The following is a 27,360-nucleotide window of genomic DNA, read 5'->3' as shown; positions in this document are numbered from 1 at the left end:
TGGATGGATGGATGGATGGATGGATGGATGGATGGATGGACGGACTGACGGAAAGACAAATGGAGGGAGGGAGGGAGCGAGGGTGGGAGGGAGGGAGGGAGGGACTTGGACGGATAGATGGATGGATGGATGGACGGACTGATGGACGGACAAATGGAGGGAGGGAGGGAGGGAGGGACGGACGGACGGATGGACAGACGGATGGATGGCAGAGGATGATTCAATTCAATTCAATTCAATTTTTTTAAAGTGTCTTATCATAACAAAGTTATCTCAAGTCACTTTACAGTTGAAATAAGACTATAGTTGATTAAGGAAAAACAGATCCAGCAATTCAACAATGAGCAATAAGCGAAACACTGTGCAATGAGCCATGGCGAGGAAAAACTTCCTTTTAGAAGGCAGAAACCTTGAGCGGAACCGGACTCATTGATGTCATCATCCATGATGGACAGTCGCCCGTCCAGTGATCTCTTCTCTGCAACTGTCACCAGTGAGTGGAGCTCCAACCACAGAGCTCCAGCCCTTCTTGGAGAGAAAATGAAAAGACAGATGTCGAACAGGATAATCTGGCATTTGGCGCTGACTTATGTTGTACTGTACTTCAAATTACTTTTACCAAGAACATGCTTTGGCCACACATGTTATCTCGTTACTCTCGATACAATCCTAATTGCTGACAGGCCATTTTAATGAGCTTTTCTGTCGCCAGTTACCTGGAAAACTAACTTGACAACCACGAAAAGGTGTTCAGTCAAAGCCACTTAACCCGTCCACCATGCTGTCCATGGAGAGCTTTAGGAAGGCAGCCCAGTGTAGACAGATGGTTTTAAACCTGTTAGCTTTAAAAATGTCTTATCTGCTTAGGATGGATCCACCCGTGCACAGAAGTGTGAGGGTCCTGTGAACCAGGCTCATCACTGGCTGATATCATGAGGTGTTCTGGAGATAATCCACAGTTTTTTTTTCATAAAAGTTCACAAGAGCATCCGATGGAATCGCACCAGCGCCGATGAGTTGGTACGCAGTTAACACGCCGCTGAATACTCGTCCATGAAGAGCATGTTTTCATTAAAAGCTGCTTAACATCTTACAAGAACTCCTTGTTCTCCTACAGAAGGTGTTGGTTCAGGACCTTCTATGAAGTCAGAACGGGTGCATAAGTCCCACATACTCGTATCATGAGATGTGTACTCGTACTATTGAGTTGCATTGACTTCACCACATATTCATACTCGTAATCCAGAAGACACGCGTGCGCAATTGAAGACTTTTGAGGAATAGGTAGAATTTTATCTATCTTGGTATGAAGTACCACAATAAAGTTGTATGTATCTTAATATGAAGTATCACAGTAAAGTTCTATCTACTATCTATCTATCTTGTTATGAATTACCACAATAAAGTTTAATCTTTCTATCTATCTTGTTATGAAGTACCACAGTAAAGTTCTTTCTTTCTATCTATCTTGTTATGAAGTACCACAGTAAAGTTCTATCTTTCAATCTATCTTGTTATGAAGTACCACAGTAAAGTTCTAACTTTCTATCTATCTTGTTATGAAGTACCACAGTAAAGTTCTATCTTTCTATCTATCTTGTTATGAAGTACCACAGTAAAGTTATATCTTTCTATCTATCTTGTTAGGAAGTACCACAGTAAAGTTATATCTTTCTATCTATCTTGTTATGAAGTACCACAGTAAAGTTATATCTTTCTATCTATCTTGTTATGAAGTACCACAGTAAAGTTATATCTTTCTATCTATCTTGTTATGAAGTACCACAGTAAAGTTATATCTTTCTATCTATCTTGTTATGAAGTACCACAGTAAAGTTATATCTTTCTATCTATCTTGTTATGAAGTACCACAGTAAAGTTCTAACTTTCTATCTATCTTGTTATGAAGTACCACAATAAATAGTTTTTTTCCAATTGGACACAGCAATACAGCAATTTTTCATAAAAATAAAAATAAGAACAAGAACAAAGAGAATTAAAGAGAAAGGACAAGACGATACAATCTAAGTCTAAAGATACAATCTAAGTCTAAAAATAGATTAATGATAATAATAGATAGAATGAATAGATTTATTTGACCGTATTAATAAAATCTGCTGTTACTGTTTTACAAGATGATTTTCTAAGAGTATAAGAAGGCTTTGAGTTGATTCAATCTTGTACTATTTTTTATAAATCCAAGCGATTTTTGAGTTAAAGGAAGGTAATGAAGACATTTTCCAAGCACAGCTATTCTCAACTCATTTTCAAGGCAACATTCTGGATTATATATGGCTTTAAAAACACTCGACTTTGACTCGACTTTGACTCGACTTTGACTCGACTTTGACTCGACTTTGACTCGACTTTGACTCGACTTTGACTCGACTTTGACTCGGGGTGTGTGTCCGTGCACCTTTACAAACGCAAACTGTCAGGATATCAGAAGTTCGAGACCATGTAAGTACTTCACTTTTCTATATTTTATGTTCATATCTCAACAGATGTTTCATATTGTTGTCCATGTTGACGGGTCTGTTATTTCCGCTATAATCTCAGCTGAAATACCGGATAGTAAACTCTGCTTAAAAATCCTCCTGAGGTGAATTAAAACCTTCTCAGTTCACTGCGTTAAGTGTAAGTTAAGCATGAATACATATCTTGGCATGTTGGAATGTTATTTTACCTGAGAAGATGTTTATTTTGTCATTTTATTTGATGTTATATTCTTAATTTACTGATGACATGGCAACAGATGACAGCTGTATGCTAATGAATTTGGATGAGACTTTGACTTATTGTGATTTTAAAAAACAACAAAAACTATATTACATATTTATTTAACCAATAAATACAAAAAGTGGGTTGATAAAATAACTTCAGGTGCACAGCATCATATTACTATATATTATTTTATTATTTTATTATTTTATTATTTTATTATTTTATTATTTTATTATTTTATTATTTCATTATTTTATTATGTTATTATTTTATTCTCAATGTTTAGACACATTCTGGCAATGCAGAAATAAAATGTTATTATATAAAAATAAAAGCTTTTCGATACAGACTGTGTAAATGTTTCCATCTACTTTTGAGGGACAAGGTTGTCATTTAAAATACATCTCTGAGTTTGTAACTGTACTGAAAGTTACAACGACAACATTTTTGAGGAAGGATCATTTGAATTAAGCGTATAAAAGTGCTCTAAAAATATAAATTACTTACTTACTTACTCACTTATAATTCTAGATTATAATCTAGTAATAATAATTATAATAATTATAGATTATTCTAATTCTAGATCAGAATGTATTGACTATTACTATCTGAAAAGGTTTTTTTTTTTTTTTAAAGTTCAAATTTTTTAGAAGTAACAATTGTCTGTGACTCATTTACTAAAACAATAAACCTGTTAACTGATGAGCGAAACCCAAACTATATATAATATATTTTGATTTTTATTTATTTATAATAATAGTTATAATAATAATGATGGAATAAAAATCTGTGATAAGCGGATGTGGTTCTTTATTCTTATTTTGTAAAAACAAAAAACACTAGGAATCGAGAGTAATTAAAAGGAAATACCATTAAATGTATATACAGTCTAATAGATATAGATTATATTAGACAAAACAAATGTTACCACACAGTGTATTTACCATTTAAAGTGCTTGTTTATACACTGAGTGTGTTGATAAAAAATGCCACTTTGAAAGACACAGAAGGTTGGAGAGTGTATCCATTCAAGTTAAAAGTCCATCTTTGCTCGTCTGCATTGTCTATAATGAAGGGATTAGTGGAAACCCCTCAGTCGCAGCCTTTATCTTTCAAACAATAGCTTTTTTGAAAGAAAGTTTTGTCAAGGCTTCATTAGCAATGACCTCCCTCTGTGGTCTGAATGCAGGACACATTTGGAGCAATTACTTGGCCAGAAAACAACTGTCAGTCATTCTTAAAGAGGACAGATCCCAATTAATAAACCCAGCGAAACCTTAATGGTTTTACTAGCGGTTTCCCTGAAACTGTGAGGTCCCATTCTGTTTGGGAGGTTCTGCCAGGAGGAGCAGGCTCGCGACGGCGGCTCCGGGATCCAGTCTGGACGTCATTCGCTGACTTGTGGGCAGGAGATTTCGAAGACTTAACGAGGTTAATAAGTGGCTCCTGAAGATTCTGTCAGTCGTTCGCTCGTCTTCTGAGAGAGATCGTGTCGCGAGGACGCTCTTCGTAAGTCACTTATTTCTTATTTTAATATAAAGTACAATGACTAGTTGAAGTGTAGTCATTGTTAGGTTTGTGATCAGTGGATGTTTGTGTACTTGTGAAGCTTATAATTGCATTATAACCGCTTATAGTCAATTATTGTGATTATCCATTATTAATAACATCGTTCTCTGGTTTTGAGATTTGATGTCGTGATCGTCAGGAGGTTCTCACCACGACTCCTCATCTAAAAAGTTTTTTTTTCTTTTCAACGCCCACAGAAAACCATGTTAGATGCTCCTCTGAAGAAACTCTTCTCCACGACTCTGGTGTGACCCGGGACCAGTTCAGTGTTGTCAGCTGCTCTTCCCTTTCTCGGGACTTCTCAGAAGGTCCTTGTGGTCTCGGACAGGGACGACAAACCCCCCCCCCCAAGAGGCTCGGATGCATTTATCAATGGATACCCTGGGAATAGTGGACGACAACTGCCTGGAAAACTATGACATTGCCAAAGGCGCCGGGTCCAGTAACGGAGGCAGGGTCCACAGCATCGATGTCATCCTCGGCTTCACCAAGGACCAGGACCCTCTGCTCCACTCGGTAGGAGACGAGGACGGAGCTAAAGCCAACCATGACAACTCACAGCAGGAGAAGAAACACTTGTCTTCAGATCCGTACGGTCATCTTCAGGATTTGGCAGATGGTTCCCAGCATTCCTCCTACCATGGTAGGTGTACGGAGACATCGTACGATTCTTCTCAACGTGGTGGAATCATCTAAAACTATCAGGTTAACAGGTGTAATTGCTGTAACGGCCTTTTAAAATGGATTCATCAGGGGCTTAGTTGGCTTAAGCCGTGATGCCAATGTAAACTTATATTAGCCTCTGACCCCACGTGTCGTACGTTAGCCTGGAATATAGTCGGGAATATTTAACTGGAATAAGTCACAAGATCATCACAACTAACTCCTCAAAGAGAGACTTCATGGACACACAACATTGGCATGTTCATGATATTATTCTCGTTGGTTTGTGATTGTACTTAAAGAAGAAGATGAACTACTAGCGTCAGCCCAAACTCTTATGATGTAAAAACAATAATATATGCCGTGTGTTTTTAAAGTAGAAGAGCCAGACGGTCTGCAAATGATAGTCATGATTAGGTTGGATTGTTACAGTGGTGCAGTGTTTAAGAGGTACTTCATACCAAGATAGATAGATAGATAAAACTTTATTGTGGTACTTCATAACAAGATAGATAGATAGATACAACTTTATTGTGGTACTTCATAACAAGATAGATAGAAAGATAGAACTTTATTGTGGTACTTCATAACAAGATAGATAGAAAGATAGAACTGTATTGTGGTACTTCATAACAAGATAGATAGATAGATAGATAAAACTTTATTGTGGTACTTCATAACAAGATAGATAGATAGTAGATAGAACTTTACTGTGGTACTTTGTACCAAGATACATAAAACTTTATTGTGGTACTTCATACCAAGATAGATACAACTTTATTGTGGTACTTCATAACAGGATAGATAGATAGAACTTTACTGTGGTACTTCATAACAATATAGATAGAAAGATAGAACTTTATTGTGGTACTTCATAACAAGATAGATATAACTTTATTGTGGTACTTCATAACAAGATAGATAGATAGTAGATAGAACTTTACTGTGATACTTCATACCAAGATACATAAAACTTTATTGTGGTACTTCATACCAAGATAGATACAACTTTATCTGGTTACTTCATACCAAGATAGATATAACTTTACTGTGGTACTTCATAACAAGACAGATAGATAGATCAAACTTTATTGTGGTACTTCATAACAAGATAGATAGAAAGATAGAACTTTATTGTGGTACTTCATACCAAGATAGATAGAAAGATAGAACTTTATTGTGGTACTTCATACCAAGATAGATAGAAAGATAGAACTTTACTGTGGTACTTCATAACAAGATAGATAGAAAGATAGAACTTTATTGTGGTACTTCATACCAAGATAGATAAAACTTTATCTGGTTACTTCATACCAAGATAGATATAACTTTACTGTGGTACTTCATAACAAGATAGATAGATAGATCAAACTTTATTGTGGTACTTCATAACAAGATAGATAGAAAGATAGAACTTTATTGTGGTACTTCATACCAAGATAGATAGAAAGATAGAACTTTACTGTGGTACTTCATAACAAGATAGATAGAAAGATAGAACTGTATTGTGGTACTTCATAACAAGATAGATAGATAGATAGATAGATAGATACAACTTTATTGTGGTACTTCATAACAAGATAGATAGATAGTAGATAGAACTTTACTGTGGTACTTTGTACCAAGATACATAAAACTTTATTGTGGTACTTCATACCAAGATAGATACAACTTTATTGTGGTACTTCATAACAGGATAGATAGATAGAACTTTACTGTGGTACTTCATAACAATATAGATAGAAAGATAGAACTTTATTGTGGTACTTCATAACAAGATAGATATAACTTTATTGTGGTACTTCATAACAAGATAGATAGATAGTAGATAGAACTTTACTGTGATACTTCATACCAAGATACATAAAACTTTATTGTGGTACTTCATACCAAGATAGATAAAACTTTATCTGGTTACTTCATACCAAGATAGATATAACTTTACTGTGGTACTTCATAACAAGATAGATATATAGATCAAACTTTATTGTGGTACTTCATAACAAGATAGATATAACTTTACTGTGGTACTTCATAACAAGATAGATAGAACTTTACTGTGGTACTTCATAACAAGATAGATAGAACTTTATTGTGGTACTTCATAAAAAGATAGATAGAACTTTATTGTGGTACTTCATAACAAGATATATAGAACTTTACTGTGGTACTTCATAACAAGATAGATAGAACTTTACTGTGGTACCTCATAACAAGATAGATAGACAGATATAACTTTACTCTGGTATTTCATACCAAGATAGATAGATAGAAAAAACTGTATTGTGGTACTTCATAACAAGATAGATAGAACTTAATTGTGGTACTTAATACCAAGATAGATAGATAGAAACAACTTTATTGTGGTACTTCATAACAAGATAAATAGAACTTTATTGTGGTACTTCATACCAAGATAGATAGATAGAAAAAAACTTTATTATGGTACTTCATAACAAGATAGATAGAACTTTACTGTGGTACTTCATAACAAGATAGATAGAACTTTACTGTGGTACTTCATACCAAGATAGATAGAAGTTTACTGTGGTACTTCATAACAAGATAGATGGATAGATAGATAGAACTTTACTGTGGTACTTCATAACAAGATAGGTGGATAGATAGATAGAACTTTTCTGTGGTACTTCATAACAAGATAGATAGAACTTTACTGTGGTACTTCATAACAAGATAGATAGAACTTTACTGTGGTACTTCATAACAAGATAGATAGAACTTTACTGTGGTACTTCATACCAAGATAGATAGAACTTTACTGTGGTACTTCATAACAAGATAGATATAACTTTACTGTGGTACTTCATACCAAGATAGATAGAACTTTACTGTGGTACTTAATAACAAGATAGATATAACTTTACTGTGGTACTTCATACCAAGATAGATAGAACTTTACTGTGGTACTTCATAACAAGATAGATAGAACTTTACTGTGGTACTTCATACCAAGATAGATAGAACTTTACTGTGGTACTTCATAACAAGATAGATAGAACTTTACTGTGGTACTTCATAACAAGATAGATAGAACTTTACTGTGGTACTTCATACCAAGATAGATAGAACTTTACTGTGGTACTTCATACCAAGATAGATAGAACTTTACTGTGGTACTTCATAACAAGATAGATATAACTTTACTGTGGTACTTCATACCAAGATAGATAGAACTTTACTGTGGTACTTAATAACAAGATAGATATAACTTTACTGTGGTACTTCATACCAAGATAGATAGAACTTTACTGTGGTACTTCATAACAAGATAGATAGAACTTTACTGTGGTACTTCATACCAAGATAGATAGAACTTTACTGTGGTACTTCATACCAAGATAGATAGAACTTTACTGTGGTACTTCATACCAAGATAGATAGAACTTTACTGTGGTACTTCATAACAAGATAGATAGAACTTTATTGTGGTACTTCATACCAAGATAGATATAACTTTTCTGTGGTACTTCATACCAAGATAGATAGAACTTTACTGTGGTACTTAATAACAAGATAGATATAACTTTACTGTGGTACTTCATACCAAGATAGATAGAACTTTACTGTGGTACTTCATAACAAGATAGATAGAACTTTACTGTGGTACTTCATACCAAGATAGATAGAACTTTACTGTGGTACTTCATACCAAGATAGATAGAACTTTACTGTGGTACTTCATACCAAGATAGATAGAACTTTACTGTGGTACTTCATAACAAGATAGATAGAACTTTATTGTGGTACTTCATACCAAGATAGATATAACTTTTCTGTGGTACTTCATACCAAGATAGATAGAACTTTACTGTGGTACTTCATAACAAGATAGATAGAACTTTATTGTGGTACTTCATAACAAGTCCGCCCACACAAGCTCCTCATTATCAATCCATCAATCCAGCCTCTTGAGATCGATAAGCTTCTGTGGACACATATGTCGCCCGGTAGCTTCTTCTTCCACTCGGAGCGGGTAATCTGGACAATGAACGTTTACTCGGCTTGACCGCAGGACGACTTAAGTCTCTTGTTAGATTAGAGGAGGCGGAGACTTGCAGCTTTAACTGGGAGCATCTGTTACTGGGGGATTACTGCAAGAATTCAGTGAAAGAGGTTCAAGTCGTTTTGCGGATAGATAGTTCCTGAGACCCCCCGGTGTCCACGGGCATCGTTGGCGACACGGGACGCCGGTCATTAAGCTGATCAGAGTCACTTAGAAGAGATTTCACTGAACACCAGCCATGTTTTAGTTGGTTCTGAATACAGATTATTACGAATAATATGAGTTGTTAGAAAAAAGAAAAACTAAACAGCTGCCATCGAACTTTGACCAAACCGACCTGCATGAATAAATCCTCGTGATATAATCATGAAGCCTTGTGTCTGTAGGAAATGTTTGCCGTTGGTTGGATGTAGAATATTATAGGGATTGGTTGTAAAATATCGCTTCCTGAATTCCTCAAAAAGTGCCGAAAAGTGAGTGAAACCACCTCGATGGCACCTCATGTAAAAGTCAAAAGTTCAGCATCTTGAAAGTTATCTTGACAGTTTGGCCAAAAGGTTCACCATCTTCAGCTTTAATAACCTTTTAGGAAACTCTTTCTATTAGAACCGCATCACATTAAGGATCCGAGTCTCTGGTTCTGTCGCTGACCTTCACCTCCGTCACAGGGTCGGACCTCTTCCCCAACGACAAGTGCAGCGACGACATGAGCGACATGCAGAAGGATCTGAACGCCGACGACTCCCCGGACATGGGGAAGGACGAGGATCACGCCAAGAAGAAGCACCGGAGGAACAGAACCACCTTCACCACCTTCCAGCTGCACGAGCTCGAGAGGGCGTTCGAGAAATCTCACTACCCCGACGTGTACAGCCGAGAGGAGCTGGCCATGAAAGTGAACTTACCTGAAGTCAGAGTTCAGGTGAGATGAGGAGTTTTTGGCTTCATTTCATTGATAAATTATTATGGTTTTATAATCATTATACCATAAAATAATTATGTTTTCCTCAAGCAACTCTTTTTGCAGATGATGGTTGAAAGTTAGTTGATGATCATTCATTCCTTTTTTTTTTTTACTATTAACACGTGTTAATGAAACCATTTAACATTTAAAAAATGATCCTTTTCTCTGCCAAGCAGTTTCACTATCTGTTGATAAGCATGATAACTAAAAAACAGATTCATGGATTTTCACAGTATTTTGCGGGACCTCTTCATAGAGGATCAGAGGATTACATTCCGATTACCTCCTGATCCCACTTTTTGGTTAAAGTTGCCAACCGTGAGTTATAGAATATTCTATTTTTGACATACTAAATAAAGATTTTTGAGATAATATACATATAAGGCAATAATATTGGCTGGAAAACCAGTAGCTTGGTGAAGTTCTACAACCATTTTTTTTTTACAGATTTTCAGGTTATTAAAAAAGGTTCTAGACTCGTAGAAACTTGGTCTTCTTGGAGGAAAATGACCCCCAAAATATTCTTAAACTTATGAGTGGAATTTTGTTAGTATATTTTCCCTATTCTCAGCATTATATTTAAAATAATAATAATAATAAAGGTATTTTTACCTTTAAGTAAATGATCATTTCTTTGGAGGTTTATAAAAAATCATCTCTGATCAGTGGTTTTGTTAGTTTAGTTTAAAAGGAATTTTGATCAATAGTTACTGAAATGATATCGAAATAAAACTTTAACGTCACACATAATACGATTCACGTTTACATCCTTCCATCGATGCCATATTTAAACCGTTGTCACTACAAACTGTTGTGTGTTTTCTTCCCTCAGGTTTGGTTCCAGAACCGAAGGGCCAAATGGCGGCGTCAGGAGAAGATGGACAACAGCGCCATGAAGATGCACGACTCTCCGATGCTGTCCTTCAACCGCTCGCCGCTCACGCCCAGCATGGGTCCGGTGTCCAACCCCATGCCTTTGGACCCGTGGCTCACCTCGCCCATATCCAGCGCCGCGTCCATGCACTCCATCTCGGGCTTCATGGGCCCCCCGCAGGGCCTGCAGCCGGCGTACCCCGGCCACGGGTACCTGAACCCCCAGCCCGGCATGACGCAACCCATGCAGCCCATGGGCCCGCCCGCCTACCAGTGCAATTACAGCGACAAGTACCCGATGGAGGACGAGCGCAGCTCCAGCATCGCGGCGCTCAGGATGAAAGCCAAAGAGCACATTCAGTCCATGGACAAGACATGGCAGCACATGTGATCCCAAGACTGAAGGAACTGAATGTTTTTCTACCTTTTGAAGAAGAGAAAAAAAAAAAGGTCAGAAAAGAAACTTCCACGACACAAAGAAATGTAAAAGAAAAAAAAGGAGAGAACGAAAAATGTATTGACTTGAAGAATTATTGATAAAATCTTTTGTCTTGTTTTTTTTTTTTTTACTTTTGAAGTCACAATTCCCGCTGAAGTCGAACCAGATACAAACTTCAACCTTTGCTTTTTCACGTCAATCATCTGTCGTTTCACTACTTTTCTTTTCTGTGGAAAGTCTCCTGGTCTCGTGTGTCGTTGGACTTCTTTGGAGAAGAGACCAAGTCCAGTTTAAAGGGTCAGAATCCAGCGAGACGTCTCAGGACTCGGCAAGGACGTCGTGAGGATGTTTCCTCATAGATCGACGGATCTTCTCTGAACGAGGGAATGTCTCGTGAGTCTACGGAGGTCACAGGTTTTTCATCATCATCTTTGTCGCTATGATTAATTTATCCTTCTCTCGCTCCACATCTTAGACGATCAACTTTCATCAACGACTTCACCACACGTTCGTCACTACAGTCTTGTATTTATTGAAAAAGGGTTTTTTTTTCTATCTCAACCACATCATTTCGCAGCTTTCAAAACTTCATATTTAAGTGCACACCGGTTTGAACGATAATATATATTGTGATACATCTTTTTTTTTGGAAGAAGAGACTCAAACGAAGACACTTTTTTGTCGTTTAAATGTTTTAAAGTCACCGTCGACGACCGCGAACCTCTTTTCGAATCATCCGTGCGGACGATCCTCGTGTTTTGTAGTCGATTGTTTCAGTGTCTGTCGTGATCCTTCTGCCGGATCGCCGGAAATAAAAACAGGAAGCAATAAATCTGTGTCCATGGTGATCGTTATCGTCAAAGTTTTATTTACAAACTCTACAATGATGCCCTTTTTTAAAGACTTTAAAGTTTTCTCTCTGGGGATTGTTAATGAATTCCTATTTCTTTCAAGAAATCTCTGTAGATGAACCGCGGGAGGAGATTAGAGGACCCAGAGGAAACCCTATGGTTTCCGTAGACCATATGGACGGGAACATGATGAGCACCTGTAATCTCCCCATTCGAACATCTTTCTATTTTGAAGGCTTCAGATTATTCCCCTCAAGCCGCTGACGGCGAAGCATAAAAAGCCACTTTGTCATAATCTGGCCGTCAGAGGAGAACACTCAGTACAGGAAAGATGGTCTGATGTATAATCTGATGTATAATCTGCTGCTCAGACCACTAATTGGAAAAGACAAGTCTTTACCTTTGACACTTAAAAAGAGCCTTTTAGCTGAACTCACCTCTAGTCTAAAAGAACATCTGTGGACGGTATTTTTGTACGACTTCCGGTAGATAAAAGAAAACTTGGATTTCAACAGACTCGGAAATGTATTCGCCAAAAATATTCATGATATATATGTGACAGTACAGGTTGGAATTCCAAGTAGGATCTGGTACAGATTGGAATTCTGAGTAGGATTCCAGATCCTACTAATACAGTTGGTATGCTACTACTGAACTGGGATCTGAATATTGGAATTCCCATCTGTCCGAGGACAAATGGGAATTCTACCTGGACAATCTCCAATTCTAATTTGAATTAACGAAATTTGGATTACATCAAAATGTTTAGGAAAAAACACTGAATCATGGAATTCCAATCTGTACTAGTAGGAACCCAGATCCTACTGGATTCCAATCTGTACTTTGACATATACATGGAATTTGTCTCCGGCTATTTTTAGGTAAATGATGCTAACAACTTAGCTGGTTAGCATACGGTGAAGACGGACACATAACACTTTATAAATGACGCTAACAACTTAGCTCGTTAGCATACGGTGAAGACGGACACATAACACTTTATAAATGACGCTAACAACTTAGCTTGTTAGCATACGGTGAAGACGGACACATAACATTTTATAAATGACGCTAACAACTTAGCTCGTTAGCATACGGTGAAGACGGACAGGTTTGTTTGGAAGTTCACGATCTTCTAAGAAAACAACTGAGACGAGATGAAAAGTTCTTACAATATGTTTAACAAAGGAGGTTGAAAGAGACGAGTGACTGGATCACTAGTGTTTGACTAGATCATAAGTTAGTATAACTTCCGTGGATATACTGAGACAAGACGCGTCGCCATAGCAACCGAGTCTATCAAGCTGCGCCGCACAGTTCACAGACGGACGGAGACGTAAACGACAACGAGACATAGAAGTACAAATTGACAACTTTACAGAACGTCGTGCTGATTGGTCGAAGTGCGCATTTAAGAAATTATTGATTTATACAATAAAAAATGATAAATTATCGCAATTTTTTCCAATATGCATATCGCACATGCAAATATCGCGATGTTTTTTCAATATATAGACATTTTTATTTGTTCAGGCTTTTCCTTGATTTTCTGGAACTCCTGTGTTGTTCTCAGTATTATCTTGATCTTTAAAGTATACATTTTATTGAATTTTGATTGCGCTTTGTGACCCTGGTCTGGAAAAGCGCTACAGTATATAAATACAAATGACTTACTTACTTACATGTATCCAAATTAATCGTTTTATATGGTTGTGTAGCAAAAATCTGCCTTTTATGGTTGTTTTGGTAGCTTTTTTAATGATTATTTTAAGAGCACCTGAATGCAACACGTGTGACAATAAATAATAAAATAATGATTTAAAGCAAGTTTGTGATGCTTACACTCGTAAGTGTATGTGGCTATATTTCCCATGAGGCACCGCTGCACCAGTGCTGGACCTTGTTTTTCTTCTCACACATGCGGCCACGACTTGACTCGGTGCCGTTAATGAGCGCCGGCGTACAATAGGCCACGTAAGCTGTGACAGAAGCAGCCGGCCCTGATGGAGGCCTGTTGTGTTCGGCCATGCCTGTGGATATTTGCCAGGCCGTTAGGCAGATGAGAGTCCACTCCATCAGGCCCAACCAGGGGTGTCAGGAGGCCCCGCCCGCTCGCTCGCAGGGGCCACGAGGGCTCCGGCTCTAATTAACCTTTTTGTCTTTAGCCAATAATCAATATTGATTCAGGAAGTGACTAATCCCGCGTCCTGTTGTATCACCGTCAAAGTTTAGCCTCGTTAGTTTTCTTTTAGATGATGTTGAATTATTATTAAATGTTTTTTTGTTAGAAAAATGTCTCAATGTTTTTAAAATATAATGTATTTTGTTGTTTGAGTTGATTTGTATGTTGAATTATTATTAAAGGTTTTTTATTTCTGTTTTGGGGCAAATTCTTAAAACCCTAATAAAGTATTATGTGTATTGTGATGAAATATATATTGAACATTTTAATTAGTGTCACTTAAAGTGAAGTACTATGACTGTACTACGTTTTTTTGTAATCGTTATTTTAGTATCATCTTTTTTCAATCATGTATTATTAGTATTATTATTAATAGTGTCTAGAAAGGGACCTTTAAATAAAATTATTAAGATACAATTCATTATTATGTGTGTATAATTGTTTAATATTTTAATATACGCTCTTTATGTTTAATTTAATATTTCCCTGCTGTGAACTATGAAAACACAACTTTCCCCAACGGGGGAAAAATAAAGAATAATCTTATTTTATTTTTTATATATTGATTGATTTATTATTATGTATTTATTTTTGAATTTCAGCTGATTACTGTGTTTAATTATTATGAAATGTTATTGTTATTTCTTTGCCACATTCTTCTTAAAAAATACGATATATTGTGATAAAATATATAAAAACATTTAACATTTAAATAAGTGTTTTTAACTCCTGCTCCTTCGCACTCGTGTACTTTGTTGCAATTCAACGGTTTATTTTCCTCCTTATTAAAATAAAATTAAATACAATTTTATTATTTACATTTTAAGTTATTTATCATTGTTGTTTCTTATTATTAATATTATCGACTTGGAAAGTGGCCTTTAAATTAAATTACATTTTATTTAGATAGAATGTAGTATTATTTCAATGGTTATTTTATTTAAAAGATAATAGTAATATGTGCACATATTTCGAAGAAGGAAAACAATTATAATGTGTTTTTTTAATTTGTGTTAATAATCATGTCATGTTATTATTTAAAAATATGTATATTTTCAAGAATTTCATGAGTTATTCAGTAATTATATCATTTTTTTAACCAGTTTTTTCCATCTATTTTTATCCTAGACACCAGTTTCCTTCTGGACACGACCCTTGACCTCCTCCTAGCTGGACAATCTCCCAACAATCCAAAGGTAACGTCTGGAATCTTTCATAATATTCTCTGCTCCTGCGACCAAACACTAAAACCATGATAGAAGACAAACACTAGTGTCTCTCCTGGTTTAAATATATACCATCAGTGGAATATCTTGGCGTCCGGAGCAGGACGGCTAAGTTTAGCCTCGACACACCTTTTGTCGGAAACACTCGATGTTGGGACGCAGAACGGACTAGAAATTAATTACTCACATAATGATGTTATTTGCTCGGCCAAGCGTGACCCCGGCCAGGGGCCCCGGGCTCTAGTTAACAGGCTGAGCAGCGAGACGTGGCCCACGGTGGAAATAATAAGGGAAAGAAGCGGAATTAATGGAGTTTGATTAAGAAAACTTTTTCAAAGAGACACCAGTTCTGACCCTCACTGACATAATTGGGGGATCGCTCGGAGGAGGAGGGTCGGGATGTGGGGGGTCCAAGGCTGGCACCAGTTGCTTGTCTTCGCCATGGTGTTAGCTTTAAAAAAAAAAAAAAGGATTTGTCACTCAAGAAAGAATCCCCCCCCTTCTATCGTTAGAAGAACTTGTCCTACTTTTGAGCCGCTCTAGATTCTCTCACTGAGCAACGATGCAATTAATAAAGTTTCATACACACATTTACTCAGAAAAAGTTAAATTTTACGACATTTGAGTGAAGGAAATGTCCTTAAACTGTTCATGAATATGACATAAAAATGATGTACTTGAACCGTGACCCGCTGTCGCTATGTGAAGCTGAACATTTAGAATTTGTCTCCCTCTATCGGAGGTTTGCTGTAATTACAACAACAGCGATGATTATGATGATAATAATACGTGAATGTTTGGCAGAACAAAGTATTTATTTCCATCTAATAGAGTTAAAGTTGTCTGTACCTGACGATAAGAATAACAAATATAATAATATAAGGCTATTTCTTATTATTGTTCTGTGGTTTATTTGTATTCTTTTATTCTGTTCTGACGCCACAAATACTACAAGATATACGACTACAAATTTATTTATTTTCATCTAATAATAATAATAATAATAATAACAAGACATCCTTCAAAAAATACTATATTCACACACTAAGTGATTTGTGTTGATCATTTTAAAATTAATTCCAAAATGTGGAATATGTATTATTATTATTATTATTATTATAAATTATTATTAATATTCAGGCCAATTATTACTTTTCGGCCTCTTTTTGAACGTCCTGATATAATATTTGATTTACAGTAACGTAAGTCAAATAATGCATCATCAATTATATCAATATTAGTCCAATATATAACATTTCTAATTATAGTATTTTTCTTTTTATTACACAAAAAAAAATATAGCACAGAGTTAGGTTAGTTAACCAGATAATACTTTTATTTACAAATACTTTTTAAAATATATTGTATGTTATGGTAGAATATTATTATAGTTAATATAACCAAATATAATGAACACTATTTCTCACAGTTTAATCGGTATATTTTAATGTACACAATAAAACCGAAATAAAATAAAAAATATTACAGACTTTATTCAGCAAATATTTATTTGTTAATTTACCAGAAATGAGTGACTTAACAAGTGAAACAACTTCATGTAACTCTGTTTGAAACGCAGCAACACAAGTCTCAACCACGTGGTCAGCATTTGTGGACGTAATATCCGGTGACGTATCCCAGGATGTAGAGCGACACGAGCGCAGCCAAACATCCGGTCGACTTGACGATGACGCCGGTGTTTCCGACACACACACAGTTGTAGAACCTGGAGGTTAAATAAAGTTAAATAAAGTTGTGTTTTTATATTTAAAGTTTCTTATGAGGAGGTGACGCTTATGGGCTGCCATCTAGTGGTTAGAATAGGTACTGTCCAGAGGGGCAAGTTACATTTTCTTAAAGTGTAAATTAAAAAAATAAAATAAAACATTTTTACTTATAGTCGCACGAAATTAGACGTTTTATTATATCCTGGAATTATAGTATTAATATTGTAAAACATATATATATTTATTTCATCATAAAATATTAATAGTAATTATAGTAATTTTTAAAATCATGATAGTTTTATGTTATAAATTATTGCGTCATATGGATATTTTTTAACTATTCATTTTAAAGATTATTTACATAATAATGTGGTTTATTTTATATATTACTAAAATAATTGGTTTGTATGAAAATATCATGTATCTTATATTTATATTATTTTCTCTTTCTTTCAACATTTCTATTCTTTTTCTATTTTTATGCTATTTAATCATATTTATTTTGTATTTTTTACGTTTTCCTTAACTTATGAGTAGGTTATTTTATGGTTATTATTAAGTACATCTCAGATCATGTTTAATGAAACTTGTCTCAATACTATCATTATTTTAAACTTTGAAATACTTTTTTCTGTAGAAAAAGATGGAAAAACAAAACAAGATGTTTAGGTTTTACCTCTTCATGGGCGACTCTGAAGACCCCACTTCGATCTGGACGTTGTCCCCACTCCAGCGGTCATAGTGGACACTGTTGGGTCTGTCGGCCTCCATGGAAGATCTTCTGCTGGAGTCTGAGAACAGTGACCGCGAGGAATGAAAATCAATATGTTGATCGAGCTTCTTCTTGTCCCGACCCGTTTGTTTCCCGAGCTCGTCCGAGCAAGACTCTCTCTGTGGTCAAAGTTCAGCTTCTCAAGGTCACTGACTCATAAATGACGTCTTGAGGAACCATCTCTGGCTAATAAGGAACAGATTAACAGATGATTCCACATTAAAGTGGGTCAATGACGACTAATCGACGGATCAAACATATCAACAATGACTAATGTCTTCAAGCTTTTACTTGACTTTTGCTAATAGTTTTTTACTGTTTTTCACAACAATTATTTCCTTTTTTGGTGAAAATTCTTTTTCAGTTTTTCATGCTAACTTTTTTATCTCTTTGAGAACATTTTTTTTTGCTTTTTATTTTCTGTCTTTTGTGCATTATATATAGGATTATTTTGCGTGAATCGTTTAGTTAATTTTTTGCCTAGTTTTTTCTGTAACTGTACTAGTTATTTATTATTTTTCACTCTTTTATCATAATTGTTTTTCTTGTATTTCATGATTTTTTTGTGCTATTTATTTTCTGTTCACACATTGAATACGTTTATTTTTTTGTGCAAACAATTTCTTTAAGATTTCTGTCCTAATTATCTTCAGTTAATTTTTTTTTCGTTTTTCTTGAATTTTATTTTACTTTTTCTGCAGGTAATTATTCTTTTTCTATCCGTGTTTTAACTGTATTTGTGCAAACATTTTTATTGTTGTCTTCTGTGTAAAAAAAAAACAACCCGTTTCTTATCTAAATATATAATAATTATTTTTTTTAATCTTTTGTGCATTATTTTCTGGTATAAATGAATCTGTTTTTTGTTCCTTTTTTTTGTATTTGTGCAAATTTATTTTCAGTTTTATTGTCCTTTTATTTTTTGGTTTATTATGTAAAAAAAATCCTGTTTCCTTGCTAAATATTTAGTTTACTGTAATTTTTCAGAGTTTTTTTCCTCTATTAATTTTGTGCCTTTCATGCAATTTATTAGATTTTTTTTGGCAAATTATTTTTATGTTTTTCACTCTTAATCCTTCTGTTTTGTGCACATAATTTTTCTATTTGATCCTTTTTACGTTTGCTGTTTTTCCTGGAATAGATTCTCAAATCTCTGTGTAAAATATTTTTCTTTTCTAGCTCAATATTTTCCATCTTTTCTACCTAATTTCTCTTCTTATTGTTTGTGCTCAAGATTTTCTCTCCTTTTCATTGAAACATTTGCAAACATGCAGCCTTTCCTTAAACCCAGACTACGTGGACCGAGGGGTCAGGAGGTCACGGTGTGTTGGATCAGGCCGAGGCGTCGACCTCGAGGGTCCAGTAAACGTCCTTGACCAAATAAACCAGTTTAAACCCGAAGACAAACACTAATATTGACGCAGCTGATTGTTCTCCGATCACACACGCGCGCGACAGGAAGTTCAAACGTTAAATCGGAGACAGTTTTGCTCACCTGAGGTCGGAGCGTCAGCGACTCGTAGAAGAAACCACGTCGTGATGCAATAACGTCTCCATTATCTCCCGAGTCCCCGACCTTTGTATCCCGGCGCGACGAGCGGAGCCGGTGCTGAAACGACTAATCATGAGTTAAATCCAGCGATTGACCTTTAGGATCCAAACGACTCTCGTGGTCATGTTGTCCTTCGTCACCTCGTGGCTGCCGTCGCTCGACTTCCTGCCGGGATGGTTCGTCCTGGACACCAATCCGATCAATAGTGTCCTTCAAGGTGAGAACCTGGGTCGGTGCTGGACCTCGAAGTGGACTTAAAAAAAAGTAGATTCATGTTTATTTACATGTGAGTGGAATTGAAAGGTGGTTCCAGGTCAAAGGTCATAAACCGTTAACTTGACTTTTATGTCATAGAAAGCAACCATGCTAATGCTAATGCTAACATAGATTATGACTTCCTGTGTGTCACGGATCCGTTGGATGAGATCCATAACCAGGTGGTTCTGACCCGCAGGTGTGGTGGGCGCCTGTGGCATCTCTCTGCTGTGTTCGCTCCTGAGGCTGCATCTGTTCCTCCAGAAACAAAGGTCACTTTTGTTCCTGTTATTAAAACAACATATTTCAAAATAAAACAGAGAGAAGGACGATGTTAACAGACGTGACCATTAAGTCTATTATATTTAGAATATTTTTCTGCTTCAAAACTTGCTATTTGTCGTCATTAATTTTTTAAATTTACACATTTGACATTTTAATATTATTTAAAAAAAGATTTCTTGCTAATATATGTGATTATTTTTATTTCTAACCATTTTTAATTTATAGTTTTTATTGACTTATTTTTTATTAGATTGCTAAATAAATGATTTGAAAATAATTTTAATATTGATTCATATATTCGTATTATTTACTTACCTGTCATTGTGATTGATGATTTATTTGACTAAATATTACAATTATTTTCTAATTCAACCGTTTATATTTACCATCTTTTAATCGACTTGTATTTTATTAAATTGCGAGTTAATTCAACATTTATTTGACATTTTATCACATGTTGAACTGTTTTATTTTTTACTTATAGTTCTTTGTTATTGATCATTTATTTGACTGACCTTTATTTTTTTTATTTATTTTAATAATTGTATTTGCTTGTTTTAATTTACCTTTTACGTTTGTATGGAAAATAGTGATTGATAAAAATAAAAAATAAATTAATATAATTTCTTTGATTTTAATATTCAATATTTGTTATTCACATTGTTTTTATTATTTAGCAAAATTTCGCTTTATTTAACTGATTTTTATAATTATTTACTCTTAAATTTTACTCTTAAATTTTTTGGACAGCATTTTAAATAGACTAAGTCATTTTAATTCACGAGTCTTTAAATAGACTTATATTTAAATAAAACTGCATTCAAATAAAAAATATTTTACATTTTAATAAGTATTTAGTTTTTTTTATTAATTTTAACCTCTTTTGTATTGTTTATTATTATTATGAATCCGTTTTTTAAATGATTTTAAATTGTCATATTTGTTTTGATTTTGTTATTATTAACCAACATTTAGCTCATTTATTTAACTTATTTTTATTTTCTTCTTTCTTTGTATCATTTAAATTTACTATTTGTATTTTGAAATTGATGTTTTTTTTTACACAAAACTCTTCTTTCTCTCGGATCCATGTAGACAAATAGCAGAACCACATTAAGATAAAGGTTGACTCTGATCTTCTCACGACAGTCAAGATGATCCGGGTCAGAAGACGTCAGGACCTCCGAGCAGGACCGGCGGTGGACTGAGAAAGACCCTCTACTTCACCCTCGTGACCCTGATCCTGGCCCTCGTGGGGTCCCGCGTGGCGTCTCTGGTGGTTCTGGAGTTCTGTCTGCGGGGGGTCTCCGGGTGGATCTCCAGCGGGCCGGTGCGTCGGAGGGTCAAAGGTCGACGACATCATCATCATCATCATGACTGGTGTTTCTTCTCCACAGGAGTCCGGTCCGTTCCTGCAGAAGCTGCTGGTCCAGAGTCAGTTCTCTCTGGGCTGCGCTCTGAGCTGCAGCCTCCACTTCCTCCACGACGGCGCGTCTCAGCGCTGGCTGTGTCTGGTTCTGGCCGCCGGCCTCAGCGGGTTCCTGACCCGGCAGGCGTCCCGGCTCCTGCGCCACGTCCACGCCCTGTACCCCCTCCACAGCTCTCAGCGCTACTGCGGCGTCTGCATCGCTCTGCTGACCTCGGGGCGCCTGGTTCTGCCCGCTCTGACCCGGGCCGCGGTCGTGACCTTCGGCGTCGCCGTCCTCGCCTCCGTGTCCATCATCAACCGCCACTTCCTGTCCGCCGGCGAGGCCCTCAAGTTCTGGACGCCGCTGACCATCTGCTACACGCTGCTGGTGGTCTACATGCAGGGTAAACACGTGACCCCCACCTTGGGTTGACCTCTGACCTCACCCACTGGTCCAGCAGAGGAGCAGCATCGTCGGCCGGCCGGGCAGTCGTCCATCAACGCCGTGGTGGTGCGTCTGGGGGGTCTGCTGGTCCTGATGCTGACGGTGGGACGCTGGACCGACGTCCTCCACATCCTGGTCTGCTTTCTGGGAGAAGCCACGTGTCTGGTGCCGACGCTGGACCTGCTGGACGCCGTCGGTCCTCCGGTCGGTGAGGATCAAACCCTGTAAAAAATGTTGTTGATAAAACTTGTGACGTGTTTCAGGAGGAAGAAGATCACGAGGAGAACCTGAAGGAACGTCAGAGAAGAACCACGAGGAGAGAGAAGCAGTCGAGCTGATGCTCGGAACAGGAAGTAAACATGTGTCCGACTCTGATGTTTGTCCATCAAGACATTTCCTGGTCGATGATGAAGTTCTTTCACTCCTTCAAAGACGTCTCTTCACTTCGACCAAAGTTTTCCTTGAACTGAAGAGAGAAAACTTTATTAAACACAAATATTTGTCTCTAAAGTGTCAAGAAGCAGAAAATAAAAATGTTTTGTACAGAAATGAACTGATTTCACTTTTCATTTATTTAATATTGTTTTCATTTTTCATGCTTATATTCTTTTAGTTTTATTTCATGGTATTTATTTTCTGTTTTTAATGCTAATTATATGTCTTCTTTTGTGCTAATTTTTCATGTTTTTGATTCTATTCATTTTCTGTTTTCATGTTTTTCGTTTTTCTGTTTCTCCGTTTTTATGCTTATTATTTTTCTCTTTCGTGCTGATTATCTTCGGTTTCTTCTGCTAATATTAATGTAATTATTGTGATAATTATCTTCTGTTTTAGAGCTATTCTCTTAAGCTTTACGTTCTAATTATTTTGATGTTTTCATGCTAATCCTTTTTTTGAGCTCATTTCTTTCCTTGCTATTTTGTCTGCTTTTTGTGCTTATAATTTTGAGTTTGACTATAATATTTTTCTCCTATTCTTTTTCTATTTAATGTTGATTATCTTCTGTTTCTTGTGCTAATATGTTCTTATTATGCTAATTATTATTCTGTTTTTGGGCTATTTACTGTTTTTTTCGTGGTAATGTCTTATCTTTTTTCCATGCCTATTATCTTGCTATTTTTTCTTGCTACTTATTTATCTTTTTTCGTGATTTTATTTTAACACATTCTTGTTTTTTCATCCTTATTATTTCCTTTTATTCATTATTGAACAGTTATTATTTCTATTTCCTACTATCTTTAGTTTTTAAAGAGCTCATTATTTTTTTCCGCCAAACCACGCGTGGAGTACCCGGAGAAAACTCATGTAATCCGTTTATTTTAATCGAAAAGATGCATAAAAAAAACTACTCTCTGTACGTTGGCGGCCTCTATCGGTCACTCGCGGCAGCTGCAGTCCCCAAACACTTCCTGATCCGGGGTCGGCTTTCTTACGGGAGCAGTGTTTCGTGGTCGTCTCTGATTGGTCCACCCGTACCAGCCCGTCGACCAATCGCGCGCCGCCATCTGTTCACTGGGGCGCCTCTAAAAAGTGCTTCAGTCTCTTCCGTCTCCGCACTAGAATCTCCGCCGAGGATCGAGGCTCGTCTGCGGCGCAAAAAAACATGAAGCTTCTCTGCCTGGTCGCGCTCGCTTTGGCGTCTTTCGGCGTCGACGCCACCATCTTCCTCCGCGAGGAGTTTCTGGACGGAGGTGAGTCCGAGTCTGAGCTCCATCGTGACTTCATGCTAGCTCAGCTGTTTGTGCTCGAGTGTCGATCCACGCTTGACTTTTGACCTCTTCAGAAAATGTCACTTTTAAATGAAAATAGCGTGAATTTGAATGATTTTAAAAGCTTAAGTCATGAAAGATCTATTAAAAAAAACAAAAAACTTTCACTTTCGGTTGCTTATGACGTCGTAAAGATAAACGTTTCAGATAAAAGACTATCGTCTCCATGAATCTCATGTTTAATTCTGTGAAGTTTATTTTAATCATATTTTTTATGAATCTTTTCGCAGCCGAATGGAAAAGTCGATGGATCAGCTCCCAACACAAGTCAGACTACGGACAGTGGGAACTGTCGTCTGGAGTTTTCTACGGAGACGTTGAAAAAGACAAAGGTATTGATTCTAAAAAATGACGTCGAAAACATGTCACTTGTTGACATCGGTGTCGCTTCAAAGGTCTGCAGACGAGTCAAGACGCTCGCTTCTACGCCTCGTCCGTGCGCTTCGAGCCCTTCAGCAACGAGGGCAAGTCCCTGGTGGTCCAGTTCTCGGTCAAGCACGAGCAGAAGATCGACTGCGGCGGCGGATACGTGAAGGTCTTCCCCGCCGACCTGGATCAGACGGCGATGCACGGAGAGTCTTCCTACTACATCATGTTCGGTGAGTCGTTTGTAGTCTCCTAGACGACGGGACGGACTTGCTCATGGCTTTCCTCCCCACAGGCCCGGACATCTGCGGCTACAGCACCAAGAAGGTCCACGTCATCTTCAACTACAAGGGCAAGAACCACCTGATCAAGAAGGAAATCAAATGCAAGGTAACGATTGGTTCTTATAAAACTCTTGAACCGCTTCTTAAAATGTTTTTTTTTCCCCTCCAGGACGACGAGCTGACGCACGTGTACACGCTCGTCCTCAACCCGGACCAGACCTACGAGGTCAAGATCGACAACGAGAAGGTGGAGTCCGGCACTCTGGAGGAGGACTGGGACTTCCTGCCGACCAAGAAGATCAAGGATCCCGAGGCCAAGAAGCCGGAGGACTGGGACGACCGCGCTCAGATCGACGACGCCGCCGACGCCAAGCCGGAGGTGACGCCTCGTTCCACCAGTTTCTGTCTCTTGAGTCCCTCGTCTTAACGTTTCGTTTTCCTTCAGGAGTGGGATAAACCCGAGAACATCCCGGACCCTGACGCTAAAATGCCTGAAGATTGGGATGAAGACATGGATGGAGAGTGGGAGCCTCCCATGATCAGTAACCCCGAATACAAGGTACACTTTGAACCTTTGGTCCAGTACGAAGTTAAAGTAAGAAGCTCTTGTGACGCGTTCAATGTCTCCCGCAGGGCGAGTGGAAACCCAAGCAGATCGACAACCCCGACTACAAGGGAGCCTGGGTTCACCCCGAGATCGACAACCCCGAGTACAGCCCCGACTCCAACATCTACAAGTTTGACAACGTCGGCGTCCTGGGTCTGGATCTCTGGCAGGTGAGGACCAGAAGAACCGGTTTCACTATCATTGTTGAAGTCAAAGCTGACGAACCGTCTTCCGATCAGGTGAAATCTGGAACCATCTTCGACAACTTCCTGATCTCGGATGATGCCAAGGAAGCCGAGGATTTCGCCAACGAGACGTGGGGCGCGACGAAGGTACAACCAGCTCGTAGTTATACTTGGAATTATTTATTTATATTAATATAATTTTTTTCGAATTGAAGGAGGGGTAGGTGCTACCTACAAATGTTAGTATTTTGATGGGTCTACTTAGGGTAAGGTGTGTGTATTCACAAGAATCTGCCGATACTCTTCATGTCAACGATACGATATATATTGTGTAGTAACAAGGATATATACTAATAATAATAATAATATGTGTAGTATTGTCCAGTACTTGACTCTGGTGTTGCAGAATTTACAGACCACATGACTCTTGACGAAGTAACTGATTTCATTCGTTTTCAAACCAAAATATGTCCAAACATCCAAAAGCTGCTGGAGTCACTGTATCCTCTCGTCCTCAGTCAGCATTCTTCCTTTAGCTGCGGAGGATGTAATGACTGCTGCCATCTGGAGGCCAGAAGTTTAATTGCAACACAAAAGAAAAATGCTGTGAATGGCATGTTAAATGTAAATTTAGTTAATTAATAATATAATAATAAAACAAATGATTTAAAACTAATGTTTTTTTAAGTATTGATAAATGGGATGTTAAGTGATTTAAAAAAAAAAAAAAAAATACATTAAATAAAAAAGAGAAAAATCTGCTGATCATCTTTTACAATTATGATTTACTCCAAACTGTGTATTTTAAAGAAATTATTCTTTAATTTCAAGTGTTTTGATGACTTTGGCTCAGCTTTTCTTAGGCTGATGATCGTGAAGATGAAACGGTAACTTGAGAGAAAAGGAAAATCTCCTTCAATTAAGTTCAGATTCTTTAGAACGTAACTTTGATTCGTATAAAAACCTCTGAAAACTGACCGAAGGTAAATGTGGTCCACAGGAGGCGGAGAAGGAGATGAAACGCGTCCAGGACGAGCAGAAGCGTAAAGAAGAAGAGGAGAAACACAAGGAAGACGAGGCGGCGGAGGCCGACGACCACGACGACGAGGAAGACCTGGACGAGGAGGACGGCGAGGACGACGATCCCATCACGGACCTGGACGACGACGAGTCGACGCCGAAAGACGAGCTCTAGAGAACTTGCCCCCGGGATCATTCCAGGGACATTGTGGCTGCTGTGCATCCTTACCCTGGGGAGCTGGGACGCGTCCCAAACACGGGAGCAACGATGCAGTGAAACGTTTCTGAACAGAATCAACATCATTTCCACCCAAAAAAACAAACAAAAACATCTCCAGGACTTTTTTGATTCCCGTGTCATCGCAGGTAGTTGATATAATAAAAAAAATCATGTTCTGTTAATCTAATCTAAGAGTGCATTGACGATGATTGTGATGTCGGTCGAGGATTTGTGTTGCACATCAGAAGGTCGTCAAACCCACGACGCCCGTCACCTGGTTCCACCATGAATGGACACGCCCACCTTGAATTTTATTGGACAGAATGTTATTGATAACTTTTTATTAAAAAGAAAATGAAAAATGAGACTGACTTGTGTGTTTCTTTGCTGCTGTCGAAATTGGATTAAAAACATACTGTGTGTCCAATGCCAACTACCGTATTATTTGGACTATAAAGTGCACCTAATATTTTCAAATCAATGGTACGCCATATTTTCTGAATATTTATTTTTCTAAATAAGCTCAGAAAATTTGCTTTTGTTTTGATCCATATCTGATTTGGAGTTTTATTGTGAGTGAATATAATTTATTTAGACCAAGAAGGAATAGTATCTGCTACATTTTTCTACTTTTCCCAAAGTGTTACTTTAAATTTTAATATTTCTGACTTTTGAGTGTGAGACACATTTCGTTTTCCCTCAAATTATTATTTTTTTTATTAACCGTTTACATGTAAGCTGCTGTAGAAGTCTTTCGCTGACATTCCTGGCATTGTGTTTACATTGAAATGATAATGACGTCACGGGGAAATGTTTAAAATGATTGTTTTGGACAAAAAAAAGAAAAAAGTTCGTTTTATCAACTTAAACTAACTTAATTTTTTTTTTTAAACAAGCCGTCCAAACTGTATCAATTAAACATCAAGCATAAAAACAATTGAAAGTGAAAT

The 27,360-nt window shown here is 37.2% G+C and overlaps 4 protein-coding genes across 6 annotated transcripts; 3 read left to right on the top strand and 1 right to left on the bottom strand.

The window, feature by feature from the left end:
* The first annotated feature begins 4,620 nt into the window (after nt 1–4,620).
* On the top strand, nt 4,621–11,953 carry LOC148064128 (retinal homeobox protein Rx2-like). Its single transcript, XM_087811924.1, has 3 exons — nt 4,621–4,936; nt 9,649–9,902; nt 10,777–11,953. The coding sequence occupies exons 1-3, from the start codon at nt 4,654–4,656 to the stop codon at nt 11,206–11,208; spliced, it is 969 nt and encodes a 322-aa protein (XP_087668050.1). The 5' UTR covers nt 4,621–4,653; the 3' UTR covers nt 11,209–11,953.
* A 5,164-nt stretch (nt 11,954–17,117) lies between these two features.
* On the bottom strand, nt 17,118–19,589 carry smim1 (small integral membrane protein 1). The gene is made up of 3 exons (XM_087811925.1): nt 19,510–19,589; nt 17,919–18,033; nt 17,118–17,241 (listed from the first exon to the last, which is right to left on the bottom strand). The coding sequence occupies exons 2-3, from the start codon at nt 18,011–18,013 to the stop codon at nt 17,118–17,120; spliced, it is 219 nt and encodes a 72-aa protein (XP_087668051.1). The 5' UTR covers nt 18,014–18,033; nt 19,510–19,589.
* Nucleotides 19,590–19,614: 25 nt separating this feature from the next.
* Nucleotides 19,615–22,477, top strand: tmem82 (transmembrane protein 82). 3 transcript variants are annotated; one of them, XM_087811921.1, is made up of 6 exons: nt 19,615–19,783; nt 20,021–20,093; nt 21,256–21,436; nt 21,504–21,918; nt 21,976–22,163; nt 22,223–22,477. In XM_087811921.1, the coding sequence occupies exons 1-6, from the start codon at nt 19,690–19,692 to the stop codon at nt 22,295–22,297; spliced, it is 1,026 nt and encodes a 341-aa protein (XP_087668047.1). In that variant the 5' UTR covers nt 19,615–19,689; the 3' UTR covers nt 22,298–22,477. The 3 variants fall into 3 exon arrangements, with proteins under 3 accessions (XP_087668047.1, XP_087668046.1, XP_087668048.1); XM_087811920.1 differs by having other exon boundaries at nt 21,973–22,163; XM_087811922.1 differs by having other exon boundaries at nt 21,973–22,311.
* Nucleotides 22,478–23,487: 1,010 nt separating this feature from the next.
* On the top strand, nt 23,488–26,775 carry calr3b (calreticulin 3b). Its single transcript, XM_087811919.1, has 9 exons — nt 23,488–23,650; nt 23,959–24,060; nt 24,124–24,327; nt 24,390–24,484; nt 24,548–24,757; nt 24,824–24,937; nt 25,012–25,155; nt 25,225–25,317; nt 26,171–26,775. Exons 1-9 carry the CDS (start codon nt 23,563–23,565, stop codon nt 26,363–26,365), a joined length of 1,245 nt encoding a protein of 414 aa, XP_087668045.1. The 5' UTR covers nt 23,488–23,562; the 3' UTR covers nt 26,366–26,775.
* The last annotated feature ends 585 nt before the right edge of the window (nt 26,776–27,360 follow it).

Source organism: Callionymus lyra, chromosome 16, assembly GCF_982586985.1.
Source record: "Callionymus lyra chromosome 16, fCalLyr1.hap1.1, whole genome shotgun sequence".
NCBI lineage: Eukaryota > Metazoa > Chordata > Actinopteri > Syngnathiformes > Callionymidae > Callionymus > Callionymus lyra.
Note: the sequence above shows the minus strand (reverse complement) of the source record. Positions and strands in the feature narration are given on the sequence as shown.

Excerpts from the sequence above, each read along its gene's own strand:
- LOC148064128 (XM_087811924.1), top strand. The coding sequence starts at position 4,654 with ATGCATTTATCAATGGATACCCTGGGAATAGTGGACGACAACTGCCTG. Across the intron at positions 4,937-9,648 it reads CCAGCATTCCTCCTACCATG|GGTCGGACCTCTTCCCCAAC; the intron begins GTAGGTGTACGG and ends CCTCCGTCACAG. Across the intron at positions 9,903-10,776 it reads TACCTGAAGTCAGAGTTCAG|GTTTGGTTCCAGAACCGAAG; the intron begins GTGAGATGAGGA and ends TTCTTCCCTCAG.
- smim1 (XM_087811925.1), bottom strand. The coding sequence starts at position 18,013 with ATGGAGGCCGACAGACCCAACAGTGTCCACTATGACCGCTGGAGTGGG. Across the intron at positions 17,242-17,918 it reads TCAGAGTCGCCCATGAAGAG|GTTCTACAACTGTGTGTGTG; the intron begins GTAAAACCTAAA and ends TTTAACCTCCAG.
- tmem82 (XM_087811920.1), top strand. The coding sequence starts at position 19,690 with ATGTTGTCCTTCGTCACCTCGTGGCTGCCGTCGCTCGACTTCCTGCCG. Across the intron at positions 20,094-21,255 it reads CTGTTCCTCCAGAAACAAAG|TCAAGATGATCCGGGTCAGA; the intron begins GTCACTTTTGTT and ends TTCTCACGACAG. Across the intron at positions 22,164-22,222 it reads TGGACGCCGTCGGTCCTCCG|GAGGAAGAAGATCACGAGGA; the intron begins GTCGGTGAGGAT and ends GACGTGTTTCAG.
- calr3b (XM_087811919.1), top strand. The coding sequence starts at position 23,563 with ATGAAGCTTCTCTGCCTGGTCGCGCTCGCTTTGGCGTCTTTCGGCGTC. Across the intron at positions 23,651-23,958 it reads CGAGGAGTTTCTGGACGGAG|CCGAATGGAAAAGTCGATGG; the intron begins GTGAGTCCGAGT and ends ATCTTTTCGCAG. Across the intron at positions 24,061-24,123 it reads AGACGTTGAAAAAGACAAAG|GTCTGCAGACGAGTCAAGAC; the intron begins GTATTGATTCTA and ends GTCGCTTCAAAG.